This window comes from Ovis canadensis, chromosome 19, assembly GCF_042477335.2.
Source record: "Ovis canadensis isolate MfBH-ARS-UI-01 breed Bighorn chromosome 19, ARS-UI_OviCan_v2, whole genome shotgun sequence".
In the NCBI taxonomy this organism is placed as follows: Eukaryota; Metazoa; Chordata; class Mammalia; order Artiodactyla; family Bovidae; genus Ovis; species Ovis canadensis.
In genome coordinates this window covers 19226950-19241587 of record NC_091263.1, presented here as the reverse complement: position 1 = coordinate 19241587, position 14638 = coordinate 19226950, and the positions used below count along the sequence as shown (strand labels likewise).

General features: G+C 38.2%; 1 protein-coding gene across 12 annotated transcripts in view; it reads right to left on the bottom strand.

Moving 5' to 3' along the window:
• Nucleotides 1-4544: 4544 nt before the first annotated feature.
• RBMS3 (RNA binding motif single stranded interacting protein 3) overlaps nucleotides 4545-14638 on the bottom strand; it is an 811389-nt gene continuing 801295 nt past the window's right edge. For 7 of the 12 annotated variants that reach the window (XM_069561193.1, XM_069561203.1, XM_069561197.1 and 4 more), the window contains one exon: nucleotides 4545-7409. In XM_069561193.1, the coding sequence (XP_069417294.1) occupies nucleotides 7403-7409 (7 nt within the window). In that variant the 3' untranslated portion in view covers nucleotides 4545-7402. The remainder of the gene's footprint in view (nucleotides 7410-14638) is intronic. The other 5 variants (XM_069561200.1, XM_069561202.1, XM_069561201.1 and 2 more) reach the window with 2 other exon arrangements.

Genomic DNA, 14638 nt, shown 5'->3' with positions numbered 1-14638 from the left:
GTGTGGGGGCCCCTGGCAGTTTCTGGCACATGGCGAAGGCTCAGCCCAGGTAGTGGTGGCCTTTGCTATTATACCCATCCCTCACATTATGCTTCTGTTCCCAATCTAGGATTTGGATATGGAATCGACTGGAGACCAACACAGCAGTTCCACCAGGTGACTGCTTTGTCACAGTGGTAACCTGCAGCTTCCTAAAGGCAGGAGAAAGAACCCAGGGGGGAAGACTGCTCCCTCTGTTTCTAAGAATTTAAACACAAAGATGGCCTTTTGATAGCTGAGAGAGATTTTCATTATTATTGAAAATGATGCTCCTTTATAAAAAAAAATCCAGAAATAATTAAACCTTGTGAGATTAAGTCTGAAATGTATTACTTTTCACTTTACTAATTTTGGACTGCAGCTAAACATTCTCTTTGTCAGCATCCCTTTAAAGAAAGCATTATTGGTAGATGTTACGCATGTGTTAGAGTTAGAAGCTGATGATCTCTGAATTCTTATGCATAAAAATGAGAAAGAATGTATGAGGTCTCGGGGAGACCTAAGTGGTCCACACCCCCAAAACTCCTAAACAGGCTCCTTTGCATGAGCACAGTGGTCCCTCTTCTCTCACATTTTGTTACCAGGGAGGGTTCTTTTTTTGGATAAATTTTGTAGGAAGCCAATTAAATATAGACACTGTTCCTCCCACTAAGCTTGAAGAAAAACACAACAGCCCTGCTTGGTTGATTTTATTTTCATTTTTTATTGAAAGCTTCATCAAAGAAAACAGAAGTTTAAACCTAACATCCACTGATCTACAGAAAGCTCAAGGAACAGGGAAAATGGTAGCTAATTTGACTGTGGTACAGATGAAAAAGTTAAAAATAAAACCAGAAACACTGTTCAATTACAGAATTTTCCATGACAGTCAAAGACAGCAGTACAAAATGCTCTTAAATAAAATTCAGAATTGAATGATGTTTCAGAAGTTCTATGACATCAGATATGGCCTGAAACAACAGTTTTAAAAGAAGCTGTGTCCCTTTTTCTCCCTTTTTAGAAACTATTTCATAGCAAGTACACGTTTACATATATATTTTTAAAATTAAGATTCCAATTACATTCTTCTTTTTAAATAAATGGAAGCATTAATTCCCAGAATGGAGAAAAGTTTTTCAAGTATCTCTGTGAAATATTTTTCCTGTTTTAAAACATGGAATAACTCCTGTTTCACATATGAAGAAATAACCTAATTTGGGGAGGAGAACAGAGCATCTTTCTTAATAAGATTAGAGGGTTAACAATACCAAGCATAACACTGAAGTCACACTTTGGGTATTATTTAAATTTGAAATAAATTTTTTTTTTTACAAAATCCAATGGAATTTCAAGGTCATTCAGCCTTAATGTGGTAACACAAAGTCAAAAAATTATAAAATGATGCAATTTTTTGGTCAAAGATGTAAGATGGGGATAAAAGTGCATATTTAACCAAGAGCTATTACTATATTCCCAAAACTCAATTTTGAGTTGAGCTGTTCTACTGGTTCAAATTTCACTAGTGAACAAAATCAAAATAGCTTTCATTTGAGGAAAGCCAAAGTCTTTGCTATACTTTTTCCATTTATGTTCTGCAAGCATAGAGCCAGCTTGCAATTGTTTGCAGTGGATGGGAAAGGGACATTATGGATATTAAAAACTCACAGTATGTAATGCACTGAAATTCATTTTACCAATGACTTCAAAACTGCTTCAATAAATCAATCCTTAACAAGAAACAAAATAGATTTGAATTTTACTTCCAAATGTTTTTTGTTTTCCATCCTCAGGGTGAAATTCTAATAGAAGGAAAGAGAAGTCCTAATAGTGGGAAAGAGAAGATAAACTAGGTGCTAAAGTAAATGATTAGCCCTTCAAAACCTGGGAGTGATTGTACTTCTGCAGGACTGGGGCTTCAGGGCAGTCACTAACTGAAGGGAATACAATGGATTGAAAAGGTGGACCCAGTGGCCTAGTGGTTCTTCCAGCAGCTCCAAGACCCGCCTCAGCCTGCTTGCTCCAGCCTTAGAACTGCCGCATGGACAGTGCTATTCTGAAATCATTATTTTCCCTCCCAGAAATGAAGAGACATAAACAAGGAGAGGCTATCCATCTTTTTTTTTTTTTTCTTTTTACGTGACAGTTAGCACATTCGTTGGGGGTGAAAAACCAGAAATCACCAATCTGGGCTGAGCTTCCCTGCCTTACATCAAAAAAGATTGTTTGGGCCACTCAGGGATTTTGTTCTCAGCTTCTGTACTTTCCTGAACTCTCTGTATTCCACAAGGGACGGCCATGACCAAGAACACGTGGATTAAGGGACCAACGTCATGTTTCAGAATATTTGCTAAGAAATGTTCAGTCTGAGTTAGACTCGGCTGTCTTCCAATGCCATGGTGGGTGTCATTTGCAAAACAAATGGATTCATTACTGGAATCTCACTATTAGTCTGTCACGGGAAGGGTGTCAACCCCATCAGTCCTTTAAATTGGAATGAGGGGCTGTCAGTCCCAGCGAGCTCAGAATTTTGAAGCCTGCCAGTCATGTTTTTCGATTACATGGAAAACAAAACTTCATTCTTACTCTTTTACCGAGGACAAGGTAATAGAGGTCAGGGTTCTATGACATGTTTAGATGTGACTATGAAGTGTGGTTCCTCCAATGTGCCACATGTCACTATATACCTATATAAATATCCTTTCATTTGATTTCATATCATATAAAAACATTTATCACTGAAACCCACTTAAAAATGTCTCCCTGCTTATCAGCTTGTCTTGCGGTGGTTCCTGCACTCAAGAATGAGACTCAATTGTCAAGCGTCTTTTCAGTCCTCTACTAAGGTTATCATCTGTCTAGACGGTCCACTGAGACTTTTCCTCAAGCAGAAAGAAGACTTCAAAGGTCCTAGTAAGATCTCAGCTTTCATTAACGGGAATTTTAGGCCACTGTGAAAGACATAAGGGGTAGGGGTGTGTGTGTGTGTGTGTGTGTGTGTGTGTGTGTGTGTGTGTGTGTGTGTGTGTGTGTGTGTGCACGCGTGCACGCTAAGTCACTTCAGTCGTGCTGACTCTGTGTGGCCCTATGGACTGTTGCCTACCGGGCTCCTCTGTCCATGAGATTCTCTAGGCAAGAATCCTGGAGTGGGTGGCTGTGCCCTCCTCCAGGGGATCTTCCTAACCTAGGGATCAAACCTGTACCTCTTATGTCTACCTGCATTGGCAGGCAGGTTCTTTACCACCAGGCCTACCTGGGAAGCCCATATGTGTATAATAGACACCCCAATTATTCAAATAGAATTAGAAAAACTAAGTACTTTTATTTTCTTATCCATAGATTAAAAATGATTATAAAAGTTTTTCAAGCAGTTAATGGATTCTGTAGGTTCAGCGAACCTCATGTTCTATCTAGCCTCCTCCTAGGGCTTTCCGTCTCTGATATAGGCGCTTTTAACATCATGTAGTTTTTCATTAAGAGGGGGTGGAAGTGTATCACATATGCTGTCAAATGCAGCAGATCTGTTAAGGTCACAGGAGAGCTGATTCAAGTGGTGAAGCATGGCACAACATTCGAGGGGTCGAAACTACCAGGGAAACAAACTAACCCTGACCAAACCACAGCTGGGTCAAAGGTTTTATTATTGACAGAATAGCATGTAACTTGCAATATTTAAGACATGCCCATGTTGAAGGACAGTCTTCCACCCTGCAAGTGTTACCTATGGTGCCTGATGACTTCAGAAGATGTGGTCATGCTCTGAGGAGTTTCCAGTCACCATGCAGACTTCCTTAACAATACCTCCTCCTTATCAAAAGAATACCCGCTTCTCCACTGACCACGGAACCAGAGTTTGGAGGAAATAACGTTTATCCCATTTGGATTGTGGTTTTACTTTGCTCACTGACACTTAGGCTAAGTCTTGGCAGATGAGAGGAAACACTGAAAATCTGAATCAATGCTTGAAGTATAGTGAACCAGAATACTCTAAAAAATGATTGTAGTCCTAAATTGGGTTAAAATCTCCATAACCTGTACTATTGATTAAATTAGGATTCTGATGTCAGTGTATATTGAACACATGTTTTGGTTTATTTTACTTTTCATACAATGTAATGCTGCCTACCTATTGATGTATTTATTTTTTTCCTGGGCTTGATTCTTAAAATTAATTTTTAGGTGATAAACTTTAGAGATGATATATGCAAATTTGAACATGTGCCACTTTTTCCTTCTTTTTGATTTAAAATAAGATATGTTATGGCATAATATAAAAAAAATCCAAACATAAAGCACAGATGGACACATAAGATGGCAAGTCATTTTCTTTTGCCTGAAGTGGCTTAAAAAATTGAGATTACTGAAATTTTATAGTTGAAAAAAATGTTGTTGAGTGTATAAATAAAGCAGTAGTTTTGAGTAGAATCAGGAAGTTACCTAGGCACATTCATCAGCCACATGGTAGCTACCTCTTAGCCTCATTGTTGATTGTGGAAATGAGACTTTCTTGGTATCACAATACGTTTTGATTTATTTTCTTGACAGAAGACAAAGGAAGTATGTTGATTTCATATTTAAATGAATTATGCCCAGGATAATCCTTATTTATACACAGAGTTCAGAGACTGAAGAAGAGAAACCAAAAGGACAGCTCCTATACAGGTTTGCTCATCCCCCTGTAACTCGGGGGCCCATTTTTCAAAGAGAAAATGCCATCCTTAACATACACAAGAAGCTGAAGAATGGAACAAAACAAAAGTTTAGTATTCTCTCTAAAGCATGGGAAACCATAGGGATGGCTGTGACCAGCTGGAATTTCTTTGTAGCACATGCTACACTGCGTTGGCTAAATTTTTGAATCTAGTTGGACCACAAAGATATGGAATCACTCTCTAGATAAGAACTTTCAATTCATGGGATTTTCAAATAAGAGGATTAGGTATATTTTAACACTAGACCTTTGTTTATAGATCAAACATAGTATAATGTTGATGAATTGTATGAGTCAAACTCATTATTCATGTTGACCTAATGGGAATATGATTTACCTTTTCATACGTTAGTTTTTCAATGCCTACCCTGTTTTCTTTTATAGTGCCTCTTCCTTCTGGACTAAGACAGGTTCCTGTCACTTTGTGAAAAGAGTTTCAACTATTGATTCTAATCAGCCATTAGAAAGCCATTCTAGTGCATGGTTCAATTAACAGAGTTCCACTGTCTTTCATTTCAGGTAAAACTGTACAGGTTGAACATAGATTTTATGAGTCAAATATGCAGAAGTGTTTGGTAAGTCAATTTAATTCATTTTAGACAAAGTTTTGCATCATTCTCAATGTAACATATATCTCCTTTGGCTTTAAGAATCGATCAAATCTAATTATTTGGGTTCTTATTCATATAAGTCATATTTCTTGATTGTCAACTAGCATTAAAAGCTTACCTGAAGTCCACTAATAGAATCCTCAATCTTATTGGTCCTATTTGCCTCAGAGAGTTAAACTGAAATTAAAAAGTCTATCTTGTCTTTCTTCTGACGATACCAGGATATGAAAATCCAATGAAATGAGGCACGCACACAAAAAAGATACCCCCTCCCCAAATGCAGAGTCAAGGTGGCTATTCATAGTAGATGATGACAAAGACTGAGGCAAGAAGACAAAATCTAGAGGTGCAGGAATTTAGAAGGAAGGCTACTGTCCCACATACTGCACAAGGCCTTTTCAGGAGACCACTCACCACTCAACAGAGCATCACTGAGCTTTTTCAACAAGTGATCTTTCAGACCAGTTCAGGAAGTATCTTGAGTCCAAAATTCACATAATGAAATTTCAACCTGTTAAAGAAGTGTGTTAGCTCATTGGTGGCCATCGATACAGACTTCATGATTCAAGAGCACTAGGAAAGAACCAGAAAAGCACATGGAATTTAAAGCCATTTGGCTCTATTGGTTGGAATCCAGAACTCTTGGCGCTAATATTGCTGACCAGAGGAACAAGCTTCTACTATCCACAAATATACATTTAAAATAAAAACAATTTTTTTTTTTTTTGCAGTATGTAAAACACCAGTGGAAGGTAGTTTAAACAAACAAAGAACTGGTCCGGCCATGTAGGTCAAATAAAATTTTAAAAAAGGAAAGAGAAAAAAGAAAAGCAACCTCTATCTTCTGGACTGCAACAGGGTGCCACTTCATCTTTGGTATAAAACAGGCCATCCATAGGCTGAATTTGATCACAACTAGGAAAGACTACAGAAATTGTCAACAATTTCTCTATCTATTGCTTTTTTTGTTGGTTTTTTTTGTGTGTTTTTTTTCTTTTTTGCACTTTTTGACAATAAGCTCCTATCTACTTAAGTTTTTTTTTTTTTAATGCTCTTAAGCTAGATTTTGCAATGTGACAAGCAAAGCTGACTAAAAAGTTTGTAAAGCTCATAAAAAAGACTGCAGATAAAAAGCACTAATGATTTTGCTAGCGATCACGCTTTGGAAATTAAAAAAGTCTGCATTCTGCCCCCCAAACACGCATTATTTCTAATGCAGTTGTTTTTAAACCAACATTAATAACTTTACCTTAAAATGTTTTAGCCTTCTAGAACAATTCAACACTTAAGACAAAGTTCATGAGAAGTCCCAGCATTTCCCCAATTCTTGCAGTTGCCATGGTTTCTTTTATCAGCAAATTTTCTTCAAATGAAGAAAAACATTTTCTTTAAAACTGTACAGTTTTTTTTCCACCCTAAAAACTCATAGTCTTAGACTTCTGTACCAGTGGAAACTGGTACAATATTTCCATTCTTTCTTGGTTTTAACAAGACGTTGACAGCTTGCCTCGAGAGCCTTTGACGTCCTTAAAATTAAGGCAATTAAGATTCAAGATAAACCTTACCTAAATATTTCTAAGAAAAAATAAAATAAAAAAAACCCAACCCACTAGATTTAAACAAGAAGGGAAAAAGAAAGAGTAGCTTAATTACTGAGGAAGACAATTTGTTTCCATTTCTGCTTGCCTACCTCTTGACATCAGATTTCCTGTTTAAAAAAAAAAAATCTATCTACACCTTCAGATAAATTCTGAATTCAAATGTTCTTCCACGTGAATGTCAACCTTCCATGTTTTGCTTTATTTGTTTGTGGTAGTTGTTGTCCTCTTCTGGGATTGTTTTCTTTAATTAAAAAAATGATGCAAAAATAAACTGTCAGACCACATGAAAGAACCATTTGCACAGCACGTAAAAACATGTTGTTTTCATTGGGTAAAGTAGAAAATTAAAAACACAAACAAAACAGCATTCCATCGACGCCTGTGCAAAACTGGAAGCCAACTTCTTGTTTAATGAAGTTTCTTCATTCAAGGCAGCGTTTCAGACGGACATTCTTCAGTCTTGTTTATGGTCTGTGAAAACAATGGAGGAGGTGTGGTCATTACACCAGAGCCATTTTGAAATCCCCTCAGTGACCTTCCAGTGAGCACTCTTTACAAGCTACCAAGGTCTCTCAATGTAAGAGTCATCAAGGAAGTTGTCAAGACACAGTGGGCTTAGAAGCATGTCAAATTCCGCCACTTTCATGCTGATATATATTTGCAGCTTGTTCATATTAAATATCTTGGCGAATAGATCAAGAATACCTCTTAATTGCAAAGTTTTAAATATACAAATATATCTAGACAGGTAATATTTCCTATGTTTATGGAATGTATTCTTCAATATTTGGCTTACGTTTTAGCTCCCCAAGAAATCCCTTGAGTAATTCTGTCCTTCCAGAACTCCCATAAGATCCATCACAAACTCAGTCAATAAATCTATGATTCCCTATTATATATCCAGGATACAGAAAACTGTTTTTTAATTGAAGTGTAGTTGATTTACAATGTAGTGTTAATTTCTGCTGTACAGCAAAGTGATTCAGTTATATATAAATGTACACAGTTTAGAATATTCTTTCACATTATGGTTTATCATAGGATACTGAATACAGTTCCCTGTGCTATCCAGTAGGAACTTGCTGTGTATCCCAATCCCATAAATAAGAGCTTACATCAGCAGAAATGTATTGTGTGTTATCAAACAGAGCTCACCAAGTGTATCCACATGAGCTGAAGGCTAATTTTTGAAGACAGGTAAGAGAGCAGTGAAGCTTTGTTCACGCTCCAGTTTCTTCTCTTCTTCCTTGCTTTTCTATCTCAACAAGGTGTTAAAATCTTGAGAGGAGGGACTATATTTTGCTTCTGTGTTTTACTCTGCAGGAGTCTGGGAGACTGATGTGCACATCATAGGTGTTTAAACAGACAGATGCCACTTCTGTTACATGCCACTTTGGCAGCCCAGCCCACATGATACTTTTTCCTTCTGCCCCATCTGTATGGCAGGGCTGAGCTAACAGTGGGTTGATCTTTACTCTTATCTCTTCCACCCACAGATTAGAATTTGGTTCAAGAATTTCAGGGGTGTCTTTGACAAGTAAAGATTCTCCAACACTTTCTTAAAGTCCTGTTTCATGAAACCTCCTTCCCTCAGTGCTTCGTGGGTTCTTCTGATGCCCAGTTGCTTGCTTTCATGAAGAAAGCTCAGGGCTGCTGTGTAAAGGTATCCAGGTGTTCTGCCGCACAGGACACACTGATGCAGCAGAACCTCGGGGCTAATTCCAGCCCAGTCTGTTCCGCAAGCTGTGTACTCCAGAGCAGGGCTGCATTTGCCCTGAGCATGTGGCCCTTACTCAGATTCATAAAAGCCCTCAACGATGTTTTGGACTAGGTGAGACTTAGCCTGAGATGCCCCAGAAGGTTTTCTTTTTCTAGTCTGACTCAGCTGTGGCTCTTAGAAACCTGCCTAACTTGTTCCTAGAATCATGTAAGGAAAACAATTTGCTGACAGATTATTTCCATTGTTAACCAGAGTTTAAGTCTCTAGAAATACATTAATTTTTCTGTGTTATGAAAGAAAGTGGCATTCCTTTTTAGAATGAAAGCCATCAAAATGGTCAAAATAGCAGTAACAGTAAGGGAAATTTTAGTCATCGTCATCCTGGGAACTGTGGGAACCACGGAGTATATTTGATCTCTCTCTATATACCTTTGCAAAGTATATCCTTATTCCATTTATTTCTAAAACTCTGTCTTGTTATGGGAACCACGTTTGGTGTGTGTGTTTGTGTTTGTTTTTAGGTCTGTTCTTTGTTCCCATTTCCATCTTCCACCCTGGTATTACTGTGCATTGAGCAGAAAATGCCTGAACGGCAAGAATCTGCATCAGACCTGTTCAGTGAATGCTTTCGGTCAATGGACTGCATGACACAGCACCCCTCATTGCAGGCGTGTCAGGTGGGCTAGTCTCCATGCATCCGTGCGTATGAGCGAGGCTGCAGCTACCTTCCTTCTTTGTTATTGGAGGATAATTGCTTTTCAATGTTATGTTAGTTTCTGCTGTACAAAAAAGTGAATCAGCTGTATGTATATACATATCCCCTCCCTCCTGGGCTTCCCTGCCACTACCTCCATCCCACCCCTCTACGTCATCACAGAGCCCTGAGCTGAGGCCCCTGTGCTATACAGCAGCGTCTCACTAGCTATCTATTTTATACATTGCAGGGTGTATATATCATTGCTGCTCTCTCAGTTCATCTTACCCTCTCCTTCCTTTCCCCACAGTGTCCACAAATCCATTATCTTCATCTTCGTCTCTATTTCTGCCCCACAAATAAGTTCATCAATACTGTTTCTCTAGAGTCCATGCATGCATGCTAAATCACTTCAGTTGTGTCTGACTCTGCAACCCTACAGACTGTCGTCTGCCAGGGTTATCCTCTATCCATGGGATTCTTCAGGCAAGAAAACTGAACTGGGTTACCAAGCCCTCCTCCAGGGGAGTCTTCCTGACCCAGGGAACGAACCCACATTTCCTGCATTAAAGGTAGATGCTTTACCATGGAGTCAGGGGAAGCCCCTCTAGATTCCATATATACATGTTTAGCTTAGTCCTCAGTCATGCCTGACTCTTTGCAAACCCCGTGGACCGCAGCACGCCAGGCCTCCCTGTCCATCACCAACTCTTGGAGTTTGCTTAAACTCATGTCCATCGAGTTAGTGATGCCATCCAATCATCTCATCCTCTGTTGTCCCCTTCTCCTGCCTTCGATCTTTAGCAGCATCAGGGTCTTTTCCACTGAGTCAGTTCTTCACATCAGGTGGCCAAATAATTGGAACTTCAGCTTCAGCATCATTTCTTCCAATGAATATTCAGGACTGATGTCCTTTAGGATTGACTGGTTTGATCTCCTTGCAGTCCAAGGGACTCTCAAGAGTCTTCTACATATACACGTTAACATACAATATCCTTTCCTTCCTGACTGACTTCACTCTGTATGACAGACTCTAGGTTCATCCACTCAGGACAACTGGCTCAATTTTGTTCCTCTTTATGATTAATATTCTCTTGTATATATGTATCATAATCCTCTTATCCATGCAGGGACATCTAGGTTGCTTCTGTGTCTTGGCTATTGTAAATAGTGCTGCAACGAATATTGGGGGTGTGTGTATCTTTTTGAGTCATGGTTTTCTCTGGGTATATGCCCAGGAGTGGGATTGTTGGGTCATATTGGAGCTACTTTCAAGTTTTACAACCTTACACAAATGTTTCCAATAGCCCCCTCCCATCAGTTGCTTCCTCCTTCAAGTGGTCTTGTTGCTACATGAAAAGAAATAAGAAAAAATAAATGGTTGTCCTTTACATCTTCAAGGTGGCTTGCTGAAGTCTGAATGGAAGACTGTTTAATAGTCTATTGCTATTCAATAGAACTAAATTCACTCCTGGGCTTCCCTGGTAGCTCAGCTGGTAAAGACTGCCTGCGATGCACTTTCGCTTTCCTGGAGTTGGGGTGGAGAGGGTGGTCAAAAGCGGTGCTGAGAGAAACACTGCTCTAACGGAAGTGCAATGCTTGTTTAATTGTAGCTCTCTTCGAAGCTATTAATACACTAATGGACATGACCCCCTACAGGGCCAGATAGATACTTACTTCCTGAAAGACTGCAGTATGTTCTGGTCTCCTTTGGAATGCTTTAAAAAATTATTAAAAAACTGTAAGAGAATTTTTTTGTCAGTGTAATTATTTGATACTAATGTAAAAGATCACATGTTTTCAAAAACATTTTTTCTCCTATTGATGCCTTTCTTTGTTGATAACCTAAATGTATGTTTAGTTTACTAAGGGGAATCAGGTAGTGTGAGAATAGTGTCTTCTCCACCCTCTGGATCACAGAATTTGTCTTTTCACATGAAAATCTGTGAAGTTAATCTGTCAGGAATGATGTTGGTGAATATGGGATGATTAAATCATTTTAAGGCTTCTAGCCTAAAAGTCTACAATCCTAAGATGATCGTTTACTACTTTTACTACTTTTTAATGTATTCACTCTGCTTTTGGAGGGGAGTGGGGAGTGGGGAGGATGCAAGATGAGAGCATTCAGACTGACTCAGTGATCTTAAAATGTGGACAGTCTCCCTACCTTCACACTGACCTTAGAGGGCTTCTATCTCAACCCTAGTATTGCTAGGGCTTTGTAATTTTTCAAGTCTTCTCTAAAAGAGCTGTAATAACACCAGATGTCTATACATGGTCAGTATAGTAATCAGTAAATTATATGCCCTTGATTAATATCCACACATGTCTGTTAAGATTTTGACTAATGATACATTTTATTTGTATTTTCATAATGCTCTCAGTCACACAAATTCCTCTTTTTTTCTAAAGTTTTTCTCTATTTTCCTAATTGAATTTATTTATTTTATTATTATATTGTTTGGTTTTTATAATGCCCTTTAATGTGCCAAGAAAAAATCAATAGGATGAAGAACATGGTATCTGATGAACATATTTTTCAGGCTCATCTGTAGTATAACCTGAAGATTTTAAAGGCAACTTCTTCAAAACAGCACTTCACCACAATCAATACATTTATTTCAGCTGTTCTTAATCAACTGACTGCGATCAGGGTTTCTCAACTTGGCACTACTGATATTTGGGAGTGATCATTTTTCTGAGTTATAATTCCTTTTTTTTTTTACTTTACAATATTGTATTGGTTTTGCCATACATCAACAGGAATCTGCCACAGGTGTACACGTGTTCCCAATCCTGAACCCCCCTCCCACCTCCCTCCCCATATCATCCCTCTGGGTCATCCCAGTGCACCAGCCCCAAGCATCCTGTATCCTGCATCGAATTACGGTGCATCTCATTTTAATTGTATAATAGTCTCACTATCCAACTTAAATGTTCTTCTTGCTCCTGATCGAAGCCTTAACATTTTGGAAGCTTTCTGGTTTTTTTTTTTTTTTTTTTTTTTATGAATGCCAGTGCAGGACATAAGCATTATGTAAACGTGCACTTTCACACTTCATTAGGACTGGGAAGGTAGACAGGAGTAGATCTGTGCTGTGCTGTGCGTAGTAGCTCAGCCGTGTCTGATTCTTTGCAACCCCATGGACTGTAGCCTCCCAGGCTCCTCTGTCCATGGGATTCTCCAGGCACGAATACTGGAATGGGTAGCCATTCCCTTCTCCAGGGGATCTTCCTGACCCAGGGATCGAACCCACATCTCTTAACGTCTCCTGCATTGTTAGGCGGGTTCTTTACAGTCTGAGTTACCAGAAGCCCACACCCCAAATCCAGGGAAGGGTGGTCAGTCTTCCCTCAGCTATGCAGACCTGCCTTATACTTTCTGGAGAACACTGCTCTAATCTCTCACTGTAAAGATTTAAGGGAGGCCCCTTGAGTAAGAACTGGTAAACGGAAAAGATGGGATTTTAAGGACTTCTGATTCTCTATATTAGAATACAGCCTTGCTTGCAGACTCATACTTTTCTTTTTTTTTAGACTCATACTTTTCAAGTCCTAGTTTTTTAAAGCCATTTTCTAAGTGCACAAAGAAAAACTGGGTATAAACTGAGCAGAAACTGGAATTTCCAAAGAACATCCAAAATAAAGCACAGGTATCATTTTCCTGGTTTGGGTAAAGAGTAACCAGCCTCTTGCATTACTATCCCCTTTGAACAATAGGAGCCAAAAAAAAAAAAAAAAAAAGAACAACAAAATAGGAAGTAATGTCTTTTTAGCTTGAAAAGTGGAATTTGGAATATTAAAATTTTGCTGACCCATGATTCCAAATATAACCTTTTTGTTCATATGCACATTATTAACATTTCTCAAACTTTTGTCCTATAACCTTCTGTGTGCTGTATTTTTTTTTTTTTATTATAGTTGATTTCTACTTGTTAGTTTCAGGTGTACAACCAAGTTAATCAGTTACATGTAAGCATATGCCCACTCTTTTTTAGGTTCTTTTCCCATATATGCCATTAGAGAGTACTGAGCAGAGTTCCCTGTGCTATACAGTAGGTCCTTATTAATGATCTTATATGTAATAGTGTGTATATGTTGATCCCAATCTCCTGATTTTTTCCTCCTTCTCTAACCCCCTTTTAACTATAGGTTTATTTTCTACATCTGTAACTCTATTTCTATTTTGTAAATAAGTTAGTTTGTACCATTTTTAAGATTCCACAAATGAGTGATATCATAAAATATTTGTCTTTCTCATTCTGACTTTACTCAGTAAGACAATCTCTAGGTCCATGCATGCAGCTGCAAAAGGATTTATTTCATTCATTTTATGGCTGAATAATATTCTGTTGTCTATATGAACCATATCTATCTCCTTTATCATTTTTTCTGTCGGTGAATGTTGAGGTTGCTTTGATGTCTTGGCTATTGTAAATACTGCAGCAATGAATATTGGGTTGCTTGTATCTTTTTGAAATATGGTTTTTGCAAGACACATGCCCATAAGTGGGATTCCAGATCATATGGCAACTTTTAGTTTCTTTGGAGGAACCTCTGTACTGTTTTCCATAGTAGTTGTACCAATTTACATTCCCACCAACAGTGTAAGAGGGTTCCCTTTTCTCCATAATCTCTCCAGCATTTGTTTGTAGTTTTTGATGATGGTCTTTCTGATTAGTGGGAGGTGATATCTCATTGTAGTTTTGATTCACATTTTTCTGATAGTTGGTGATGTTAAGTATGTTTTTCATGTGCTTTCTAGCCATCTGTATATCTTTTCTGAAGAAACTTTATTTTTCAGATCTTCTGCCCATTTTTTCATTGGTTTGTTTGCTTTTTTGATATTGAGCTCCATGAGGTATTTGCATATTTTGGAGATTAACCCCTTGTTAGCTGCTTCATTTGGAAAGATTTTCTCCCATTCTGTGGGATATCGTTTCATTTTGCTTATGGTTTCCCTTGCTATGCAAAAGCTTTTAAGTTTAATTAATTATTTAAAAATTATTTTTGTTTATATTTTCATTACTCTAGGAGGTCTATCAAAAAAATATATTGCTGAAATATATGTCAGAGAGTGTTCGTCCTGTTTTCCTCTAAGAGTTTCATACTATCTAGCCTTACATTTAGGTCTTAATCTATTTTCAGTTTATTTTTGGTATAGAGAGTGTTCTAATTTCATTCTTTTACATGTAATTGCCCAGTTTTCCCAGCACCAGTTACTGAAGAGACTGTCTTTTCTCAATTGTGTGTTCTTGCCTCCTTTGTCACAGATTAGTTGGCCAT